Raw genomic sequence first — 25,381 nt, forward strand, 5'->3', positions numbered from 1 at the left:
GTTGTGTTATGTAGGCATTAATGGTCTTTTCACACCACACAGATCAACTTAATGTACATTAGATTTGAATACAGATGATCATACATGTTAGCAAGAAATACTTCCCATTTAGTTGTATCTACAAGCATACATATGATTCTATGAAGAACTAGATGAATAAATATATCAGCAAACAGGATACAATGTACATTCTTACATTAAAATTTGCGTATGCATATAGTGTATCTCCATGCATTTTAACATTTTTATTTCTCTATCTACTTCCTTGAAACTCAAAAAAAAAAAAAAAAAAAAAAAAAGTTATTGTGATGAAATTCAGTTTTAAAAATGCAGAGACTGCTGAATGCCTAAGTTAGCCATTGTGAGCTGGCTCATAATCATCTTTCCTGTGTCAGGATCACTAATGCATTATCTAAGTTTTCAGCAGATCATGAGTCACTCTGCAGATAAATAAATAAATAAATATTGATAGCCAATTTCAACAGAATTCCTATCCTCTTCCTACGGAAGTTGAAAGACTATATTTATTCCATGTCAGAATCAGCCTAATGCGTGGGCAAATCTGAACTACACTGAAGCCATACTCAGCAGATCAGTACTGACCAACTAGATCACTGTGTTTCAAGGGATCAATGCCTCACAGTCTTACTGACTGAACTACAAATGAAAGAGAGAAAAGACTGATCAACTGTAACACAGAAATTAAGTTAGGGATACCACAAGGGTTTATGAATAGTCAAAAATGTGTCTTTGATGCAAACAGTGAAAGATGAATTTTTTAGTTATGAATGTTTGGAAATAATTCTATATAAGAAGATCTTACTGGAACAGAATTCAACAGATGATCTTCCAACAAATATATTGGCACAAAATAAGAACATTTATTGTTCCTTATGTCTACTAAAGAAAAGGAAGAAGGAAAGCATAAAATTTTTAGGAATATAAAAACAAAGCATCTTGGTTTAGATCAATCAAAACAGTGACTATATAACTCTTCACCCATTTAATTTTTCATTAAAATTGAATGAAACATATTATTTTGGAGAATGAAATCTTCCATTTTGAAAACACAAGTGTCTTAAGAGTCATTACATCTGGGGCAATTATGGTACATTATTCAAAATTCAAATTTAAAGCTTAAGAGGGGAGCTCTTTTCATACCAAGTGACCCAATATGAAGAGCAAGAGAGAGGACCTTTAAGCTTTGAGTATTCACTTGTTTTTCTTAGCTCGAACCTGAAAACTGTAGGGTAAAAGATAAACTATCTGGAGAGGAACAGGGACTATCTCTAAAAAGCATGTGTAGCCCTGGAATTAGACAGACATCAGTGAGCCACCTCTGAGTCAAAATGTTAGTGAAAAATCTTTTCAAAATTCACAGTTTCTCTTAATAAAGTTCAGCAGCATGAGACTCAAGTAGATGAAATGGGAAATTCCTAGGAAAGGACAATATCCCTATTAGTCACTGACTGCAAGCAGGATGAAAAACCCATTTTAACAGACTGCAGATCTTACCCCAGTAACAAATGAAGAATTCTCTGTTATACTAGGTCAAGTTGTTCTAGAGTTTGTATCAGCTGCTTAGCAGAAGAAGCTGTTTCCCCTTCAGCTAATCAAATAAGGAAGAAAGTTGTGGTACTCCTTTAAGTATGACTGACCCGTCAGCTGACGCGACCTGTATTTCCCCCCAAAAGAGCATGTCACTGCCAGTGACATCTGCATGCAAGAATACAAAGTACTTCTAAACAAAAAGGGTGAAGAAATTGAAGTTTCCATTTGATTGTGAAACAAAATTTTCTTTTACCAAAATTTTGAAAATGCTGTGACTTCATGAGAACAAAAAAATCAATATTACTTCAAATATTTAGAGAACTCTGGTTAAACTTCTTTTATTTTGAAAATTCTTTACTATAAATAATTTCAAAATGTTGAAATCTGTACTTGATGCCAAACTCATGAATAGATAATGTGAAATAAGAAGTTCATGTAGATTATTAAAATACATTAAAATGCAGTGTTGGAAAAATACATTGTTGAATAAAGCTGAATTTGGATACAAACATATGCATTGCTATAAAAATGGCCAAACAAGTATTAGTTTTTAGTGAGACTCTTTTTGGTGGCACGTATGCACCAAGCATGGCTAACAACAGCTTCTTACCTGCTCAGTTAATTCTGGTCCATTGACATGAGCTTGTATGAGAGCATCATTAACAAGTGAGTGAAAGTTCAGAGGCACATGCTCATATCTCATATCTCTTCTTGCCATTTGGAGGCACTGTGAGTATTCCAGTGTAACATCAGTCAGATAGGGGTTAACCATGTGATTGTAGACCATTGGGAACAGGGTATCAAAAAATCTGTTGACAAATTCCTCTGTACTGATGTCTGTGCCAAATACAAAGAGTGCAATGTCTGTGAAAAACTCCTGAACACGTGTAGTAGCCTCAGCAGCCATGTTTCTATATGCATTGCAGAAAAGTGTGCTTGTGTAATTCTCAGACAGTTTGATGAGCATTTCAAAGGTTTCTGTAATTAAAAAAAAAAGGTTTAAGTAATCAGAAATTAGCATAAGAACTTAAAGCAATCACGCAAGGATTGTTTTTACTTTTCATTTATCCTGAAAACATTTTTGCAAAGACTCTTAGAATTTATGAGGAGATACACATTCCCTTTCCTTTCCTTTCCTTGCCTTGCCTTGCCTTGCCTTGCCTTGCCTTGCCTTGCCTTGCCTTGCCTTGCCTTCCCTTCCCTTCCCTTCCCTTCCCTTCCCTTCCCTTCCCTTCCCTTCCCTTCCCTTCCCTTCCCTTCCCTTCCCTTCCCTTTTTCCTTTCCTTTTTCCTTTCCTTTTTCCTTTTCTTTTTTCCCGCATTTGTGCCTTTCTAGGAAGTATATGATACTTCAACATGCTTTTAATTGTCATTTTAGGACTTTTTTTCCTACAGTTTGTTACTTGGGATTATTCTACTGGCATGTGTCCTGCTTTATAACTGCTATAACTATTCCAGAGGTTTGTTTTGTCCTCCATCAGCTTGAAAAATAACAGCGTAAAGCAGACCTACATTTACTTAAAACGTTGAACAGTTCCTTGTGAACATTTACAATGGCAAACTATCATTTACAACACTATCAGAGACTTCAATGACTATCAAGTTATGCTGATTCCATACCACGTGCATAGCATAGATTTAAAACTGCGTTTCTGTATGTTTATAGGCCAAAGTTAACATCATCATCTATCTAATATCTTAATTACTGAACCACATAAAATAAGTGGTAAGTTTTCTATCTGTATAAAACTATTACATATAAAAAACATCTTAAATACAACCAGGATGACCCAGACAAGCTCTTTTCAATGTTATTAAATGCTCACTTGTTTTTAACTGCTTCTTTAATTCACAGGCACACAGATTCTCAGTGACTCTTAGTTCCATTCTCTATGAGATTTTCGTTATAACCACAATACAGTATCCTATGGATACCTTCTGTAGCATTACTGTGTTGTGATGTCTACTATTTACCATGGGTAATATGCAGTTTTATTTTTCTTTTGCTGAAGTTAATGATTTGTGCATTCCTAAATCAAAAATCACAACTGTCAATGTATCAACTCATTAATTTTTGAAAGAACAGTATTATCTCCTAATTTAGTTAACAAACATAAAAACATAAGACTAGAGAAAAAAAATAAAGTAGATGAACACTTTTTACATTTACATGCTACATTTATTCAGTGGATTCTTCTACCTGTATATGTTTGGTTTTTTTTTGTTGACAATAGCATATTTAACAAAGTGATCATAAAGTGATGTAAAATAACTGTAAGACTAAAAGGGCTTTTTTTTCAGTAACAGTATCTATCATTCAGTTCCTTTAGCATTTCTGTTACTGAGAGACATAGATAATTCTAAACTATAAAGAAATCACATTAAAACCAGTAGATTAGTGGCTTTCATAGAAGACATAAAATTATACATATTCCTCATTTACTATTACAATGCAAAGTGAGGAAAAAAAAATCTTGTTTTTTATTCCTGAATATTGATCTGGCAAAAGGATCATTCTTCCTGAGCTTATTAGGGGAGCTACTGCATTTCTTTTAATTTGCATTTGGTAGAATGGCCCTGGCCAAGGAGAAATCCCAGTTCATTTTTCATTCTAGCTATCTGGTCTCATGGCATCATTGAAAAAGAAATCAAACCCAGGATTTCTGGTAGTAAACATAGTTGCCAAGATGAAATCTAGTACTCAAAATTCCTTTAATCAACTATTAAGATTTTGCATGAGTTTATCTCCTAAATTACTACCAGATGTTTGTTGGCAAAGTGCTTTTTAATGACTATTAATGTTTAATTAGAGCTCCTGCAGTAGTGCCAAGAACAGTAGATGTTAAATTTAAATGTAAATCAATAATGTTTACTGTAGTATGAATAATTATGCAACTAAGGGTTTGTGTAATTATTCCCTTGAGCTTTATATTTTAATGCTTTTTAATCTTCACCAAATCCCACCCAAATATAGAAGAAGAAAATCTTTTTTCTTCTTCTTCATTTTTTTTTCATGCTACATGTTTTACATTTAGAGAGACCATGGTATACAGCACCATTATCTATTCTTACTATCAGCTTCACTGGAGGTGCTCACAGCCTTTCACCCTTTCTGTAGATTCTCTGCTAAGACACGTTTTGCAAGTTCTGTTGCAGCCCTGACAGTTAATACATTCTCAAGCATGTAATGATTTCCAAGAAGGAGCTGGAGATAAGAACTGCTGTGAATATGTCTCTTCCAAACTATAGTCCCACTGCGATTTCCACTCCATTATGTGATTCTGCTCCATCATGCATGTGACAAGGGGTGCACATATCTTGCATGACTCAAAACTGAATGGTTACTGTCATATCCCCTTTCCAACTGTCTAACCTAGCTTATGAGAGCTGGAATTAATCTTGCTAAATAACAGAAACAGAAGGCCAGGAAAAATGTGAAATGTTCTCTAATATATATTTGGAACATAGGACAAGTACAATTGTATCTATAGTCTTATATTTCAACATATTTATTTAACCTATTCTTAAAATAAAGAAAAAAGCTCAGGGAGGCCACAATGTCCAGGAAAACTGTTCCACTGCTTCACATCCTCTTGTATATTCACACCAATGTAAAGAAATTATTTACTTCTCCCTCTATGTAAGTATTTCAGATTAGATCTTCTCCACCTCGTTGCAAACACTCACCTAAGTTCCACAGCAGATGTCTGCATCTCAGTTAACCAGCAGAGAGGAACAGGCATGATTCATCTGAACTAGTTTAGGTGTCCACATGGAAATAAGACAAATCACGCTCCTTCTCTAATTATAGAGAGAGTGATTAGTTTGGAGAACATGTGAAGTCAGGTTAACACTTAAAGATGTTACTTTACATCTCTGCTTATCGCATACTCCCAGTTTGGTTCCCTGACATAGAAGGAAATTAGTTTGGCCCCAGCTTGTCCCTACTGAACAGCGTTTCACTGCTGCTTCTCAATTTGATATTTTTTTTGTGTTTGGCTTCTAAATATTTCAGCCTGGAATTAAACTAAATAGTGTAAAATGCTTACTTTTCTGTTTAACAAACAAACAACTGCCCTTTTCAACCTTTCTCTACCTCTACACATCCAAAGATAATTACTCATGTACATGACAGAGTGTATTTGACAAGTGAAAATCCTTTACATCCTGACAGTGCTGCCTCATAACTATGCAAAGAAGTCCTTCAGCTATGTGGTGACATCTGGTCTTTAGAAGAATTAAATATTTGCAGTAAAATCTGGCAGAACACATGAGAACATTTTGCTCTTCTGCATTTTTTGATCACCCTGTATGAGAATATGATTTATAAAATCACAATCCTAGAGTAATTGATACTGTGATGTCAGTTATTAATACCTAATATATCTTTGTAGTACAAAGTATAAGGCATACTACTGTGCCTACCAATTTATATAGTTCATAAATGAGTTTGAATGAATGGATGCCAATACAGATGAAAGCAATGAAATTTACAAGGACAACTGCCAAACCCAAAACCCACAAGGAAAAGGGCAGTAAAACATAACATCACCTTATCAGACCTCTCACGCAAGCTCACAGGGTTCTGATTCATCTCAGCCATCACCTCAACTAAATACCATATCCTCTTTTTTTTCCAACAGTGGAAAGTAATGGGGATGTTTAAACTGTGATTCATCTTACTTTAGATGTTTATGAGAAGATGAATCATGCCTCTATCAATTTACTACAGAGATTGCTGAGGGTGTCAAGCCCAGCAATCCACCATTATTATAGTAATCATCGTTAGTTTTATTATTTCTCTTGTAGACCAAGGTTATCTTAATTACATATTTACTTGTAACTTCTGTACTATTGACATCTACTTCTGTCTTCTATATTATTTCTACAATTTCTTTAGGATTAACTTATAGTATCTACATCTGAACTTCCACTGCGCAAAACCAGATCAAACTGTTTCTTCCAGATATCTGTCTGTCCAGAGACTTTCCTGTAACTAGATCTGATTTAAAATTTAATAAAATTATTCATCTAATACCAACTGCATCAATGCAATCTGTAACACTGAATGCACTTCTTGTGAAGGTAAAGAACTTTTAAAGAAAATGCATCTTGTACAAAAGCCGAACAATATGCCTCAGTAAGTTGCAAGTCGTGTCTCACTTCTTTGTGAAGGCTACGTTGAGTTTAATGTTGGCCAAAGTGATACACTTTTAAATGTACATATTTAAATACATGTTCCTCCAGTAAAAGAGGCAATTTCAAAAAAAAAAAAAAAAAAAAATTAAAAAAAAAAATTGAATTATCAACTAAATTCTTTTATCTTCTGCATCTCTATTTTGATTCTGCATTAATAACCAAAACACAAAAGATGACAAAGAGTGCTGGACATAATGGAAGCTATTTTTTGTTTTGCAGACAGATGAATTTTAATACTATTTGACTATCAGTGACTTAACAAGCAGAGACTCTCATATTTTCAATCACTCTTCATATGTAAACTCTGTCATGAAAATGTGGTGTCATTTATCAGTCTCCCCACCTTTGAACATGACTCTTTTCCAGAATACCACTACAAAAAATGTGTCATACATAATGTAAATGCCAACACTTGAAAGCTAAAACATCCAGAAATAAGCCAGAATTCCAAAAGGATCACTCATTGACAGCAACTGCAATAAATACATGCAGAATCTCTCTATCTGAAAAAATGTAATTTTCTAAGACACTAAATTAAGGTGATTTATTTGTAACATTACATTAGATTGCACTTCCAATATTTTGCACATTTCTAAACCTTCCGACCAGTAACGAGTAACAAGCTCACTGCATTAAAGTGGTATAAGGAGAGAATTTGACTGCAGGACTCACAATTAAAGCTTAATCCTAGACAAGTTTCAGGTCACCTCTATTAATTATTTCCAAGATAACCTGCGTGATTCTGCAGACTCTACAGAGGACACTCCTAAAACACAGTGTATATAACTGTATGTTTTGGCATACTCCAGTTTTCCAGAAAGCTCTCCATCCCCTTGTGATGGTGCACTCCTTGCTTCCCCACTCAGCCTCATCATCATGCCCAAGGCTTAGTGCATACGAGGTGCAGAAGACCTTGTTATTATGCCTCATAACAATAGGTTTTCACTGAGACAGTTAACAGCTGCCATATTTTCTAAAACTGTGTGCTCAGAAAACTGATAACAGACACCTAGTTCAACAGATCCAGTTCTAATTTGTACGACTGTGAGTGGATTATCTTTCCTTATAAATAGCAAGCAAAGCAGGAAGCCCTCTGAGAGTTCCTTTTGCAAGCAGCTGGCTGTACACCAGAATCTCCCCTTGATTAGGAAGACCTCTCAAGGTTGTTTAACACCTCTGCAGAGATTCACCCGGGATGTGGTAACACCTTGCCAACAGACCCTCAGTAAGTTATATATTGTTTTTAAGCTATACTACCTTCCTAAGCTTTGATCTCAGATTCTTTATGCACCCCTCACCCTCTGTGCAGCAGATAGCCATTTTGAATCCTGGTAAGTTGCTGTAATCATTGTTGAAATTACCACATTATTTTATATCAATAAATATCTTTCTGCCTTCCTCTTACAAGTGAAGTGTGCAGTGTTTTTGTCTCCATCCTCAGCATTCCCATATCCTCCTGAAACTGCTGGACAAAGAGGTCTGTGGTAGAAAAGCAGTAAAAGTTGTGTCCTCTACTAAACATACAGGGTGACGACCCTGTTCTCCAATCAATTTAGCAGACAACTTTTAACCATCACCTAAATCCAGTTTCACAAGAAGATGATGTATTACACAGACAGCAGGAGAGTCAACGAAGAAGAGCAGACGAAAAAGAGCGCATCAGGTGACCTTGCTTGGAGTTATATCTCCTCTCCATGACCACAGAGTCCCCTGGGGAATGTAGTTCTTCTTCTCTTCTGGGCAGGTGTCCAGAACTTGAGCATTAACAGTTAAACTCCCAGTGCCCCACATGATGCTATGATGTGATGAATACCGAAAACCAAAAATCACAAAACCATGACACATGTCCATGAAAACAATCTCTCTAGAAAACTGCATATTGCCTTCTTATCGACTGTATGCAAGGAACACATTTCCAAATTAGCAAAAAATATACAGTGAAAAGAAGAGATTGTTGAACAGTCAGGGAACTTCTCAGTAGCCTGAGATTCTTAGACATGCCCTGCTATTCTCTTCTGGGACCAGAAGTTCATATCACAAGCTTGTGCATATTAAATGTTACAGCAATTTTCACTTGTGAAAAAAATATCCTTCCTCACTTTTTTTTCAGATTACATTTATGGTGGAGATACAGGAACAACTTGCTCTTTCTCAAGGCACTGTGTACTGCTACCAGTGGTTTAAGAAGAACTCCCAAACCAGTGACAACTGCTGGAGGACTGTCCTTGAGGAAACAAACCACCTACAGAAGCTATAATTTGTCTTGAAGCAAATGTCATTGGAAGGGATTCCTTTCTCCTTCTCACATCCTACCTATTAAGGGATGGAGGAAGGGATAACCAGATTTGCAAATCTCCCCAGACAGATTAAGGTGAAATGACATTCAAGGTCCATACATTAAAAAAAAACAAAAACAAACAAACAAACAAAAAAAACAACCCAACCAGTTATCCTATGTGCATTAGCCTTCCCACAATTATATCTACTAAAGCTGTGTGGTTTTAGAGGAAATTCAAGTAAGCTTTGCATTACTTGAAAACTTTGAGAGAGAGAAAGAGAGAGAGAAAGGAAAAGAAATCACCAATCCTTTTTGCAGCATCAGGCATGCCACCAGAAATGTTTGATGTAGCACAGAACAAAGAAAGTAAGCAGAAGTGAGAAGGACCATCTCCCTCACCCCCTTCAGACCCTATTTTTAATATCAAAGCAAGAAGGGAAAGGATAGTCCCACCAGCCCCTATTGATAGCTGTAATTGGCTCCAAGTTTGGGATTGGTTGACACCAGCCAAATAAAAGCAGGTGACACCAGGCCTCCTCCCATTAACTGACTGTTTCTTGGTCACTGTTCTGGACTTGTCCAGAAGTGGTTGAGACAGCAGCTGAATTAAGGGAAGGGACACCCAGCTCCACCCTTGCTTTAACTACCTGGGCAATCGGCTGGTGTTGCTTGGGCTCATGATAATAGCCACCTGAGCCTTGTCCCTTATATTCCTCTAGCTTCCAGAACAACTAGTACAACATAAGCAACAATCATTAGTCATTTAGGAAGCATAGAAGAAAGTACCACTGCAAGAACCGTCGTGAATAAACTGTGAATAAACTGGAAAAAGGGCACTTAGATAAATTCCATTTACCTGAGAAAATATGATAGCCATAACTATTTTTCTTGTAAAAAACTACACCATAACATAAACTACTACACTGAGCAGATACAGGGCTGTGAAAACTCATATTATACTCATATATCTTCATAGACAGCACATACAAAGAAGGAGTTAGGGAAATAGTGAAAAACGGTAGAATCTATTCTAAAATACTTTTTTTTTCTCTTACAATTGCATAGAATGAATTGTGCTTCTTGGTCCATACTGGTTTTCACTTTTCAAAATTTACAATAAATAGCAACACAGTTTAAAAAGCTAAAACTATGACTTTATGTCTTTTAATTGTTGATGTAGGACTTTATTTCGTGCCACATTAATACCTTGTTGCTACAATCCTCTCAAATCTATAGCTTTATGTGATTAAAATGAAACAAACAAAAAATGATTAATTTTTTAAAATTTCTCTTTGATAGCTCAGTTTACATAGGTATATGTAGGACAATTCTGCAATGAGAATTTGCCACTAATAATGTTCGGGGATAGATTAAAAAAAAAACAAAAAACAGTAAAACAATATTTTGCCTTTTCAATACATTTAAAAATTGTAATTTTAGCACCATGACTGTGAAGAAATTTCTACTGAAGTGTCAGCTTTGCTTTGTTTTGTTTTCAAAGTATAACACAAGATTCATTTCACATTAGCCATGTAGAAGTGGAGTACTTTGTATACCCTACTATGTCAGTGGGTTCAGACAGACTCCTCATATTCTATCTCTGAAGCAAATTTAGCAATACTGATTAATTAAATAAATGCTTTAACCGTGCAAGTCATAGTTTCCAATCAGACAGGCACCTCTGAAGGGCAATTCATCCTGATTATGGCAGCCATCGACCTTAGGATGGAATGAATTGCACCTGACTTGCTTTTATTTCTTCATGAACTACGCTGAACATAAATGTGGTGATAGATTAGATAGTCGTTTAGCTACTTTGTAGTTAGCTAAAATTAGAAAGGATTAATCCCACTCGTAGTCTGCAAATTCAATCAGGTTTAGTGCTAGGTAAATTTAGTACCTAGCTACCTACCTACCTCATGGGTCTTCAATAGCCACAAATATATTTTCTTTGAATTAGTGTATGACGTAAAAAAAAGGTTTCTCCATTATTTGGGAATCTTTGGCTGTTAAATTAATTTTTCAAGGGCCTTCAAGTCCAGATGACTAATGCAGTTACGAAACATAATTTTACCTCCTACCTGATTATGTGCTAACTCCTGATGAAGCCCAAAAGATCTAACCAATTGCATAAATTAATTACTTCCAGCAAAGATTTCCCAAACTTCAGGAATCACAAGGGAGAAAAAAAAAATACTGGCAAAATCTCCTCCTACCGGTGCATTGATTTTGTCTGGCATAAATAAGTATGCTACTGTTGATGATGCATCCAGTCAAACCATGAAACACTGCATTCAAGAATTTGCAGAGGAAGCTCTTACTTAGATCCTATTAAATGCATCCAACTAAGTCAGTGATATCTTGTTAAACGTATATTAGTAGGTTTAGCATTTTGTAATTATTTAGCTATATCTACCAGCAATGTATTTTATTTTTAACTTTAATGTATGTGTTGCTTGATATAATGATCAACCATTGGCCATTTAGGAACGTAATAATATGTGTGTTCTCCAAAGCACGGATGTAGCAGATTGTTAATACAAATTTCCTAAAATTCTTTAGAAATTCATTACACCATACTGATGCATTCCCTAGTAATAGGTAACTGGGAAAATAAAACAAGAAAAACAAACAAATAAACAACAACAACAAAAACAGAAGTCTGTATGGTGCTGTTCGTATTGAAATTACCTTTTCCCAGCAAACAATTATTTCCATGAAGTTCAATGTGAATTGACTTACTTGACTACACTATTAGTTCTAAAAAAATCCACCTATAATTAGGTATTCTGAATATCTTTATCTCCACATGCATTCATTATTTTTTCCTGGTCTGGCTGTATGACCACCTCATTCCCTCATCTGTGCTGGGAAAAAATCTAGCTGTGCAGAAATTTCCTGTCCTAAAAAATAAACTTCAGTTAATTTCTCTAGCAAAGTCAAAGACCAAAACATCCAGAAGAGCAAGACTTGAAAGCAGGGAGTCACTGAATATTAAATAATGATACTAGAGTTTTTGAGGAACAGTGATATACTAAGTTAAGTTTTCTACACAGACCTTTCTAAACAGAACCCTAGCATGCTGAAGATGAAGTTAAGCCTTTTTGTATCTATCTGATTTTTCTAACTTAGAAAGAATCCAGAGAATACCCTAAGTTCCACTACCACTTTGGTCAGCAGAGGCTTTTATCTTTAATGGAAGATAGAGAAAGCAGCTCATCTAATCTCTCAGAGAATTTCCTTTTCTGATCATCACTTCTATCTTTCCTGAGGGAGACTGTTATTTAAAAGCTAATATCCCAAAGACATTACGACAACCAGTTATGTGCATCAATGGAAAGTCTGACACAGCATACTATATTGTTAATGTGTAAGTGTAGCCAAGGTTGTGGCATTCATCTGCCTCAGACAATGGTCTCTTTTGTGACATAGAATAGAATAAATAGCCTGGTTCCACTAACGCTCCACAGATAATGGTTTTCAAACAAGAAGAAAAATTACCAGGTAACAGTTTCTATGCTCCTTTGAGAAAAGTGATGCAAGTCAATGCTGGGTTGGACCATTTATTTCTGCTTTATCACGTAATCATTTTCTGATCCTTGATCTCAAAGGCCAGAGGGGAGAATGAGCTTGGAAATCTCATAGTGTTCACAGAGATAGGGAAACCATTGTTTATTGATGTTACCAGCTCTTGATCTTTTCTTTTTTTTTTCTTGTGTGTGTGTGTGAAAGAGAGTGAGTGCTCTATTGTGTCTCATCTTTGATTGCCAAACACAGGAAATTCATTTATGTTGTGTGCTGCTGGAACTTGGTGATTTCTCACTCATTCTGTCCAGAAATGAAAAACTGAGTATGAGATGCTAGCTAGAGGGAGTCCAATGCTGACAAGAAAAATGATTGCATTTTCAAATAATGTGTTAAGAATACTTCTCTGAAGGAAATCAATTACTTGGACTAATAGTGACAGCAGTATTGTTTTTTTATTTAGCAGACAGGAAATAAATTTATTTTGGAGTGTGGAGTGTGGAGTTTGAAAAGTTTTCAAAGCTGCCTAAGTTTCAGCCTGTATTTTCTTGCTAAAGGAATCAAAAGAAATTGTTTAAATTCCTTCAGGTAGAAAGCAACCATACCTGAAATCTCCTATATTATCTGCATTGTACATATGCCACTACAGTTGTGTTAAAAGCATTAGAAATCATGTTCTTTGGGATACTTATGGTGGCATAATTTTTGACCACCTTCAGTAATTTGGAAACCGCAGCAGCTATGGAGTGTTAGTTAGCTAAATGTCATTTTTTTAGAGCACAATTCTGGATGTACACAATCACACTTTCTCTAGCTTCTGGTATTTCACTATCAATCCGAGATAAGTTTGTGAGTGAGTCATCCAAAAAAACTGCTGTTCAACAGGACCTGATGGCTTCCTGGCACCACATGAAAGTCTGACAGTCAGAGTTGTCAGCTGTACACGTTAATCCCATTCACACATTTGTATAATGAAAGTCTGCCAGTTTACAGGTTGATACAGAATATAAGCCTCAGCAGGCTGACACACATCACAGAAAAATTCATGTGTCAGACCTAAATACAGGAATGTCTGAACCTATGGAAGTCAATTTTTAACTATCACATTTGGTGTTTAATTGCTTCTCTGAACTTAGCTTTCTAATTTAACTTTTAAATATTGCTTGCAGACTTAGAAGCTTTACCTTCACTAGATGTCGAGTTCTAAAATCTAAACAAAAATCCATTTAAATTACATTTTTCTTACTGTGCGATAAAAATACAACATATAAATCACTTGTCAGTCATACAACATAGTGAGTTATTAAATGGCATTTTGAACAGTGTATTTTATTGAGTGGACAGTTTTAACGGTTTATATTATTAAAACATATCCAATCTAATCATGAATCCACTGGATCCTTACATGCGTTAACAGCAGTTAATAGCATTCTGCAAAAGAAACCTGCAGCAAAACCAGGGGGAAGTTCCGATTGTATTTCAGCAACAGAAATACTAAGGACAGTACAAAACTAGTAGATATTCTTATTGTACGTGCCACTATGATAAAATATTGTACAGAATATTTTCCATTATTCTGCAGCAGAATTAAATTGCAGTGAGAAGCTGTGTTCTGAGATAAAAAAGCAAAATGTAAGATGTTATTCAGGGCTGAGCACTAAGGGCCAGACAGAGACAAATGAGGATATGGAAAGAAAAGTAAAACACTTACTATTTTTCACAATAATCTGCAGTGTAATTTGAATCACTGAATAATATTGGGAATAATATATATATGATATATTATATCATATACATAAATATAATAAATATAACAAATATAACAAATAAATAAATATACATATATTATTCCCAGTATATAAATAATATTATGTAATATAATATAATATAGTATAGTATATACATAATATTGGGAATCGGGAATCCCTGAGCTTCAGGAGCCTCTAACTGATCTGAGGTTGACTAATTGTTAAGTCTTTACTTACTGACACTTGTAGCATTTGATGGAGAACCTCTAACCTGGATGACAATCATAAGAAACAAATCTGTCAGTGACATTAACAAGGCTACAGGAGCTGCTTCCAGAAAGATCAACATGAACTTTGCAACTGATAAGACTGTGAACCAAGGAGCCCCACATTGGAATGGTGTAGAAACTGTGGAGCTTTGTGATCCATAGGGGTGTGTGGGGGAAAAGGACAGTAGGAGGAACAATAAAGGCAGGTATTTAGAGAAGGGCATAAAAGGAATGGTTGCATGTAAAATTAGGCCAGCCAGTACACCTGTCTGGCTAAGCTCTGTGCCAGATCAACGCAGTCTGTCCTATCTTCTGTCTTTCGTTAAATCTCTTCTTATCTGCCTCTGTATTTGCACCCTCTCTCATGTGTATGTGAAGCTGCAAGGACTACATGCCAGCTACTAGTGATACCTGGATGTGGGTGAGTAAAGCTCAGTCACAGCTCCTGCAGTCAGTCAGGAAACAGGCCCTCCAACCTGCAATGCAAGCCAGTGGGATCTTATACTTCCAGACAATGGAGTGGGAGCAGTGTGTGCTCCCAAACCAGCTATGGGAGGTATGAGTGAGACAAATGTAGGGCTCAACACTACTGACTGGAGTGCAGTTTTGGGTCAAAGCACATATGCCTCATGCCAGCTGCTGGAAGGAGTCTGTATTTTCTCCAACCATTTTTTTTTTTTTTTAATTTTATTTTTTAATTTGTGTGTGTGTCTGAGTTCACGTGTGCTGCAGCAAACTTGATATTGGCAAGTAAGGACCCATGAAGCAGCTGTGAGGGCCTGGGATCCAGACAGGGGTATGGAAAGACAGAGAGGCCACGCCAAGCATAAGAAGGATGTGCAAATTTGTGTGTGATTGTGAGACTGGAGAGTGCTGTGTGTGTCTGCACTGGTGAACTTGCGTTTCTACCAGCCAGAAGGAGGAAAGGGCCTTTCTTTGTTTAGATAAGAAGCTGATTTGTAAAATTTGCTACTACTCTCTGTCATGTTAAAATAGTTCGATTCACATTGTCAGTAAATAAATCCCTGTGAGACTTTAAGAGAAGAGCACAACTTCTGCATTTTGCCCAGAAATCCAGAAGATTAAGTAGATTAAGTAGATCATGCTTCAGAGGCTGTTCTGTTTTACATTCCAACACCAGCTGCCAGTGCTCTCTCGTGCATTTGTTATTACAGTACTGGATTGAAAAATCTCTCATTAACTAATAGCATCATCTCATTTGTTTTATTATTGTCATTGGAAGTACAGCTCTGCCATGCTTTGCAGAATCAGTTGTGTGTGCAGTTAACCAATGGATGGCAGTGACTTTCTAAAGCTAGATTTATACAGTTCTATACCTGTTTCTTGTCAGAAAACACTAAAAGCAAATATCAGTATTGTTTATCAAAGTCCACTGCAGTATTTATTTCAGTCACTTTACATACTCTAAATATTACTTACTTCAAAAAACAAAGACAGTATCTCTCATCTGAAATTGTTGTCCCATGTGAAGAGTTGTAAATGAAACATCTAGGACTCTAAAGAGAAGTATTTATAGAATTTCCCCAATAGAGGCAAAATATAAATAGATGCTGTTTTCAGATAACATTTTTCATACTGAAATATCCTTAACATCTATGTGTCATGCAGTCACGCTCTTCATGCTAAAATATACCAAATACAGTAACACTGAACATAATATAAACAATTTTAAGAGTTATCTTACTTGTTAAATGTCTCAAACACTTCAGTGTGCTTCAGAAGTAATATTCAAAACATGACAAAATTAGCTTTAAAATAAATAAATGACTGAAAATTAACCTAGACAGGCTCGAGCACTGGGCCCAGATGAATCTCATGAGATTCAGCAAAGCCCAGGGCAAGGTCCTGCGCCTGAGTTCTGGCAACTCCTGCTGTCAGTACAAGCTTGGGGATGTAAAGATAGAGCACAGCCCTGCTGAAAGGGATGTGGGGATGCTGGTGGATGGCAAGTTGGACACGAGCCAGCAAAGTGCCCTTGCAGCCCAGAAAGACAACTGTACCCTGGGCTGCATCCAAACAAGCATGGTCAGCAAGTTGATGGAGATGATCCTGCCCCTCTACCCTCTACAGATTGCCCAGAGAGGTGGACAATACTTGTCCCACCCCCTCTCTACTAAAATGAGAAGCCTGATCATTGCAGTACTAGGTCTGAAACATTGAGAAGATTAGATTTAAAATTCAAGTGGTTCATCTCATATGTTTTTAACATCCACTTTATTCTCCATTATTTATGTTTTATTTTACTGTCCAAACATTTCAGATTTACATTCAGCGTACATTCTGGTATCTATAGTCTTCAGGAACTAAACATTTTTAAATAGCAAGTAACTGTTAAATTTGAAATCACGTCTTTATCATACTTCGAATATAGCTGTCAGTGTGATTAATATAAGTAAAGACAGGTACCTGCAGTGTAAAAGTGTATTTCAGCTTTCAATTCTTGACCTTTTTCAGTGGTATTTAATGCAGTTGCAGTGGAGTAAGTTCTGAATATGCTTTGTTTTTTTTTTTTCCATTGATTGGATGAGACCTACTAATTCAAAGGTAGCTGCTTATGTTAGAAACTTGCAGTGCTAAATGGAAGAAAGTCTAGATTATTATTGTATGCATTATTTTTCCTTTTGCTTGCTGTTTGGCAAATTTTCTTCTCAACACCAGGACAATGCACTGCCTTCACAGGTTGGAAGGTCTGGAAAACACTTAAGAGATAAAATGTGTTACCGCGCATCAACTATGGTCGACAAAGTTAGTTTGAACTTTCTTTTATTCCAACATATTCCACATTCCAGGTTTTGTTATGTGCATAATAAAATGACATAAAGCAATATACTGATGAATTTAAACCTGGAAAAAAGTGGACAAACTCAAAAAGGAGTTTTAAAACAATAAAGTAAATTAATGCCTTCCAAATGTTATGCTACAGTAGGTTGTATTACTCTGACAGATGCTTCTCTTTATATGAATTTTATTATGCCACAGAGGGCAATTTGTTTTAATGAGAACATTTTTTTCCAGGATAATATTTGTTCTAGAAAGCAGAACTTTTTGAGCTTTACATTCTAATGAGAACAAATTCCTTTGATTCATTGGTGTTACCATTCTTTTGTTGAATCAATCAAAACACCCACTAGTTATACACAAGCTGCATTTTCTCACAAGTGTGAGAAAATAGGAAAACACTGATTAGTGGCTCAATCCTCAAAACACTTGAGCAGTGTTACTGACTTCAGTGGACTTCCTTGCATGAACTGACTGCATGACAAGAAGCTAGGAAGGTGAAAATGTAGAATTACAAACATAACATCAGATTATTTGCTTCTAAACATGAATATACTTCTCAAATCCACTTAGTAGCTATCTTTTTATGAAAAAGTACCTTACTACTATCGTTTAGATTGTGTTATCTTCAGGCATTTGACTTTCAAAGGTCTACTAACACTGTAGTACCTTTCTTCAGCTCACTGTATATTTGCTTGTAAGGTGTTACACATTGTACCATTTGAGAATTTGGCCACTTTCTGGTATACAGCTGGGAAAAAAATTAACATATATATAACTACTAGTTCTACATTTGGTTTACCAATATCTCCCTGCATTTCCTCACTCTCTTTCAAGCTGCAACCAAAATGAACACAATAATCTGTATTTTATGCTGAAAAGACAAAATGTAAAACGTGATTTTATGGAAGAAAATTGTTTTACTTTTTTTTTCCCCTTGGGCCTTAGCTTACAGGTTGTTTTGTTTTTCTTTTAAATCTAGTTCTTTTGGCAAATATTTTCTCAGGAGAAATTAAGTATGTATTAGGTCTAGAAAGATTAAAGTGTTTAAGCAAGGAAAAGAGAATCTAGTTTATCTTTCACTGCAACAATACATATCTTAAATTTCTTCATGTCTTATAAAGTGTCTGTCATAAAATAGAATATCACAGAATTTATACATAATATTTATCATACACAAATTCAGAATTACTCACTTCTTGAACTACCAGGTCAAATAAAGTTGTCTTGCTGTAAGTAAGTAACCTCTATAGGTGAAGGTGATACTTACAAAGCTATATATGGAAAATATACTATCTTCTAAGGAATAGTAAAACCTCTCATGTCAATAAGGTGTGCAGCAAGATTGCTACTCTGGATTTCTGGAGAGCAGACTTCGACTTCTTCAAGAAACTGCTTGGCAGGGTGATATGGAATAAAGCCCCAGAGGGAAGAAAGGCCCAAGAAAGCTGATATAGTATTCAAGGACCATCTCCTCCAAGCCCAAATGCAGCGCATCCTGAGAAAGAGAAAGGCATGTAACAATGCCAGGAGGCCTTCATGGATCAACAGGGTCCTCCCGGACTTACTTCAGCACAAGAAGAAAGTCTAAAGGGAGTGGAAGCAGGAATGGGTTACCTGGGAGGACTATAAAGAACGTGTCTGAGCAGCCAGGGATCAGGTTAGGAAAGCTAAAACCCAGACAGAAAAAAACCTAGCCAGGAATATAAAGGGGAACAAGAAGAAATTCTACAGATGTATCAGTAATAAAAGGAAAGCCAGGAAAGACCTGGGCCCTCTCCAGAAACTGGAGACCCGGTCATGAGAGATACAGAGAAAGCTGAAGTGCTCAGTGAATTCTTTGTCTCAGTCTTCACTGGGAAGGGTTTTAGCCACACCACCCAAGCTGCAGAAAGCAAAGAGCTGGGAGAAGGAAGGTCTGCCCAATCAAAGTGAAGATCATGTTTGAGACCATCTAACAAACCTGAAGGAGCAAAAGTCCATGGGCCCCGGCATCTGTCCACAGGTTCTGACCAAACTGGCAGATGAAGTTTCCAAACTGCTATCCGTCATATGTGAAAAGTCATGGCAATCTGGTGAAGTTACTATTGGCTGAAAAAGGGGAAACATAACTCCCATTTTCAAGAAGGGAAAACATCCAAGGAACTACAGATCAGACAGTCACACCTCTGTGCCTGGCAAGTTCATGGAGATGATCCTCTGGAAGGCCCTGTTAAGGCACATGGAAAGCAAAGATGAAGTAATTGGCAGTAACCAACATGGCTTCACCAAGGACAAGTTATGCCTGACAAACTTGGTGGCCTTTTATGATGGAATTACAGCATCAGTAGATAAAGGAAGAGCAACTGATATCATCTACTTGGACTTATGCAAGGAGTTTGACACTGTACTGCATGATATCCTGGTCACCAAGTCAGAGAAAAATGGATGTGATGGATGGAACACTTGCTAGATAAAGAATTGGCTGGATAATTGCACTCAGAGACTTGCAGTCAGTGGTTCAGTGCCCAAGTGGAGACCAGTGACAAGTAGTGTTCCTGAGGAAATGATGCTGGAACCAGTTTTATTAAACGTATTTATAGACAACATAAGCAGTGGGATTGAGTGCACCCTCAGCAAGTTTGCTGATGACACCAAGCTGTGGGGTATGGTTGACACACCAGAGGGACAGGATGCCATTCAGAGGGACCTAGACAGGCTTGAGCAGTGGGCCCAGGAGAACCTCATGAGATCCAACAAATCCAAACGCAAAATCTTGCACCTGGGTCAAGGCAATCCCAAGCACAAATACAGACTGGTTTGAGAGCAGCCCTGAGGAGAAGGATTTGGGGGTGTCAGCTGATGAAATGCTCAACATGAGCTGGTAGTGTGGACCTGCAACCCAGAAGGCCAACTGTACCTTGGGTTGCACCAAGAGAAGCATGACCAGCAGATCAAGGGAGGTGAATCTGCCCCTCTGACCTTGTGAGACCCCACCTGGAGTACTGCATCCAGTTCTGGGGTCCCCAACACAAGAACAACATTGAGCTGTTGGAACAGGACCAGAGGAGGACAGCAAAGATGATCAGAGGGCTGGAGCATCTCCCCTACAAGGACTGGCTGACACAGCTGAGGCTCTTCAGCCTGGAGAAAAGAAGGCTCTGGAGGGACATTATAGCAGCTTTTCAGTACCTGAAGGGGGCCTACAGGAAAGATGGGGGTGGGGGGAGGGGGAGGGGGGGCATTTTATGAGGGCATGTAGCAAGAGGATAAGTGGAAATGGCTTTAAACTGGAAGGGAGTTGTCTGAGACTGATAAGGAATGCCTCAAATCAACATGAGGCAATCAACATCATTCTGTGAGCAATTTTTTTTTTTTTTTTTTTTTTTTTTTTTAGTTGTTTACCTCCGAAAGGGCCTAGGAGCAAATGAAACCAGCTTGATACAGGAGACAGAGAGATGTTACTATTGTGTCCTGTGAAGGCAAGATACAAGCTGGCATCTTCCTGCTTCCTCTTATCTGCTGACTTAAATTTGCAGGGTCTGGAAGACAGGAACAAAGGAGTTCCTGCTGAGATCCCAAAGTCAGAAACTGCCACTTCAAAAGAGTAGGCTCGACCACTCTGGACTATAAGAGTTTGTCCTGTTGTTGGTAGTTGACAACTAAACAACTCACTCTTTGATGACACATTATTACTGAAGATCGGCACCTGACACCAATCCACTCAATCGCTAGATTGAGAAGTGGTGAACAGCTTTGTTTTGCGGTGTTTGTATATCCACCTGTCTCTCTTTAGAGATATAGTCTTTCTGGTCACTTTATTTCTGATACAAGGCAGATTGCCATTGGCCTTTTTGGCCACCTGGGTATGCTGTTGGCTCATGTTCAGCTGGCTGTTGGCCAGCACTCCCACGTTCTTTTCTGTTGGTCAATATTCCAGAAGCCTTTCCCTTACTTTTTGTCAGCATGCTTCCTATCACATGCCAGAAAGAATGGAGATTCTCCTGAGCCCTCCTTTTTCTGTTTATTTATTTATATAATTAATATTTTTTAATTGTCTTTTTCTGCACTGGCAAAATTGAGTTCCAGCTGGCCATTAGCCATCAGTATGCTAAAGACTGCTGATCACTGTGGCACAATTTGAAAAACTAAGAAAATAGGATTGTTACCTCTGTTATATCAGTTTATTCTGTTACTCAATACCACCATTCAAGATCATAGTATCATAGAATCAAGGTTGGAAAAGACCTCCAAGATCATCCAGTCCAACTGTCCACCTGTCACCAATATCTTCCACCAAATCATGTCCCTCAGTACAACATCTAAACATTCCTTGAATACCTCCAGGGATAGTTACTCCACCATCTCCCTGGGCAGCTCATTGCAGTGCCTGAACACTCAGAGAAGAAGTATTTCCTAACATCCAATCTGAGTCTCCCCTGGCATAATGTGAGGCCATTCCCTCTCATCCTATTGCTAGTTACACAGAAGAGGCTGATTCCCACCTCACTATAATTTCCCTTCACAAAGACGAAGATGAAACACTGTTTGTATTTTTCATTCAAAATTTATCTCAATGGTAGTTTTTTACTACACCTAAATAGATCTTACACATTTTTTTCACAACAGTACTCATTCATTTCAATCAGAACTACAGTCTCACTATGCTAGGCAGTAATAAATATAGATAAGGCATAGTTTGTTGCCTCAGTATTGTTTAGAAAACAAAAAACACTTAAGATTCTTACTTTTGTGTTTTTGTGCAAGACCTCATTGAAGACCTGGAGTCATCACAGATTTTCCTAGTTCTCCTGAAGTTCGTGGACTTTCAGCTGTGTAAACTTGGTTGAAATAGGAAAAGTTATTTATTAAAATATTTAAGATAAAATTTGCAGGTAAGAAATTAATTATTTGGTAAATGTTATTGGTTACTATAAAAACAGTGGTTTTATGAAGATGATGATATTATATCCTTACCATATCCTATATAATTAATTTTTTAGTTTATTGGCCAGAGTGGGTGTTACTAGTAATATTATCATTATGGCATGTGCACGTTATGTATGTTTTTTGTCTACACATGCAGCATGTGCATGCTTTGTATGTCATGACATGGATAAACCTGGGTTTGCATGAGAAACACAGCTGAAATATGCAATGATTTTTATATTCGGGGGAATATCAAGAATATTTCAGGACTAAAGACACTTTATATATATTTTAAACACTATATTCATTTTAAATAAATACTATATATCTTCCCAGACAGTAAGTATATCTATAGATTTAGATACATTAAATACTATATTTGTTATATAAGAACTTCATTCAGGATTCTGAGAAAATACAGCATATTTTTCTAAATCAAGGTTGATTTTGTGAGATCAGATGACTCGTCTTCATAAACTGATGACACATTTCATGACAAAATACATTTAATTAGATTACACAGCATTCAAAAAGGAAAAAAAATGGACAAATTGGTTATCTCCTGTCACATAAAATGCATAGGCTTTTTGTTCAAAAATATCTAATCACAAACACTGGCAGCAGAAATACAAGAAATACTAATCACAGATAAAGGACTACACTGTGGTCTCAGTTAACATCAATGCAAAATAATATCTTTAACAGTCAATCAAGCTATTCCTTATTGAATCAGTGCAAGACAACCAAACCAGAATTACCTTTTCCTATGGGAAAATATGATTATGCCCTTTCTACCTAATCTGGTGACAAGCTCCCTCATCAGTGGAAACTAAAATGAAGAAGGATGCTGCTTCACCAAGCTCCTAAAATTTTAGGGCTGGCTAAGGATTCAGACCACAGACTGAATCCTCTCCTGTATTCTTTTACTTATTTTAGGGAAGACATTTGCAGTTTTAAGTTTCGAGATTTTAGAGATTTAAGACCCTATCAAGTAAGTCAACTCTTGCTATATCTTGTAGTTGTTACAAGGGTTTGTGACATTGCATTTGCTGTCTTCCCAGCACCTTCAATTTGAGAAGCTACATGAGGTGTCAGAGCTGTTCTATGAATCTATAAGTATCTCATCTGGCACCTAAAGACTGATGGTTATGCCTGATGTTTGTGTGATGGTTGTAATAACCCAACCACATAGCAAAAACTCATAAAACTGTTGATCCTAGGTGCTTTGAGTCAGTCTCGGGGAGTTATGAGTTAGTATTAGGGAGTTCTGCTTGTTCTTTTCTTTGTAATGCAGTAATTGGTCAAAGTTATATACTTTTTCCTATAGGACAATCAATACAACTTATTACAGAAATCATGGGGAAAAAAGATTTTACTCAGTAGAGTTGGTGTTCATTGGCCAGACACAAACCCCAAGGGCAAAATTTAGAAGAAACTACAGATGCAGCACACTGATAGCAATCAACCAAGGTAACAAGCTTGACAAGTAATCAAGCAACGTAACTAAATGCTTTTCAGGCATTTGATACATATTTATAACAGCCTATGCAGCATGCATATCATGCCATACTTTGAAATGAGGTTAAGCCTGTAATACTGTTAGCTTCATCAGCATGCGTATTGCTGCTGGTTATCAGAGCACTTCCCACAGAAAGCTAAGAAGGAAGCCCCTGGAATCTGTTAAAGAGGAAATGAGCACCAACTTCAGGTTAAATATATACTTTTAAATATATACTTTTTATTTCTGCTTTTGCTATTTGAGAATAAAACAGATAAGTGAGGCGAGGGGAGGGGCGGGGGGAGGAAGAGTAGAGGAGATGGGAGAGGGAAAGAGGCTATTATTGGTATTGTAGGATTGACCCTTAAATGACTGGCTAGTTACTGTAGCTAGGGGTTTCCCTAGTGTCTCGTAAGTTTGGCTGGCTTCACTATAAAACTAGCTATGTATTCTTGTAAAGCTTGACACTGTAAGCCAAGATTCCTGGAAAAATCAAACAGACATTGAATGTCATGTGCATTTACTATCCCTATAAATATTCCTCAATATTAATGAAGTTTGCAAAGAGATGCCCTTTAGCAATATTTGCTAGAAAAGTGGTGCCTATTTAAGTAAAAATGTTTAAAGATGAATGAAAATATAAAAAGAAATGTGGCTTTAGTTTTTTTAAAAGACCAAACCATATGATGTAAATTTAAAGAGGTTAGCGTTGATGGAGAGATACAGTTCCTATGCCAATTCCAACAAAACTGTTCTGCTTCTTTCCAGATTTCTAATTTGACTGTTCAAGATTTTTCTTTTCTTTTTCTTTCCAAAATTCTCTCAACCTTACAGCATTATTCCTATCCCAGCACACATTTACTCTAAACATTACTAAACACATCAAATAAAACTTGAATTAACATAAACCCATTTGTCTCATCCCGTGTTCTTCTTCACTACATGAGTAGATTATTTGTTAATCTGCATTTACTTTATTAGTCCAATTGTCCTGTTCCAACTTCATAGCCTAAGAAATATTTTGAGGGGAAGAGTACCTAAACACACAGAGAGGTCTGTTAATATAAAGTGATAACACTTACATATAAATAAGTTTATCTGCATACAGATATGCAAAACTAAATTGTATGAAAAATAATTGTTTGACTGAATACAGTCTGAGCACTGCCTTATTGTTATTTCATTATAGACTGCTGATGAGTCTGAAGATGATTACCAATAGCACAAATCGCCATGAGGGGAAGGTGACTTAAACCCATAACCTAGCCATTCTCACCTTATTCTTCTCCTTTTCAATTATTGAAGTAGTAATATTCCAGGAGCACAGCTTATTATTTATAATATTGTTCTATTTAGTGCACATGGATATTTTTTAAACTAGCATCTCACTACTCTTTAATTTTTCCATTTCTTTCTAAGGCTATTTTTCTTACCTGTAAGGATTTAATTTAGATTGGCAGGACAGGATTTATTAGGCTCATTCCCCTCCCATCCTCTTTTCTTTTTGCAGATTATTGAGATCTTAGCTTTCTGTCTTAATCCTCCAGTGCCTTCACAGGTTGTTTTTTTTTTGCTTATTTTTTTCCCCCAGCATAGATGACAGTTGA

At 36.7% G+C, this 25,381-nt stretch overlaps 1 protein-coding gene across 1 annotated transcript in view; it reads right to left on the reverse strand.

Moving 5' to 3' along the window:
• The window catches only part of GPC5 (glypican 5), a gene marked incomplete at its 5' end in the record, with an annotated part of 595,457 nt that overhangs the window by 517,616 nt on the left and 52,460 nt on the right, over positions 1–25,381 (reverse strand). The window contains 2 exon segments of the mRNA XM_048963011.1: positions 1,548–1,609; positions 2,149–2,529. Coding sequence (XP_048818968.1) covers positions 1,548–1,609; positions 2,149–2,529 — 443 coding nt within the window.

This window comes from Lagopus muta, chromosome 1 (assembly GCF_023343835.1).
Source record: "Lagopus muta isolate bLagMut1 chromosome 1, bLagMut1 primary, whole genome shotgun sequence".
In the NCBI taxonomy this organism is placed as follows: domain Eukaryota; kingdom Metazoa; phylum Chordata; class Aves; order Galliformes; family Phasianidae; genus Lagopus; species Lagopus muta.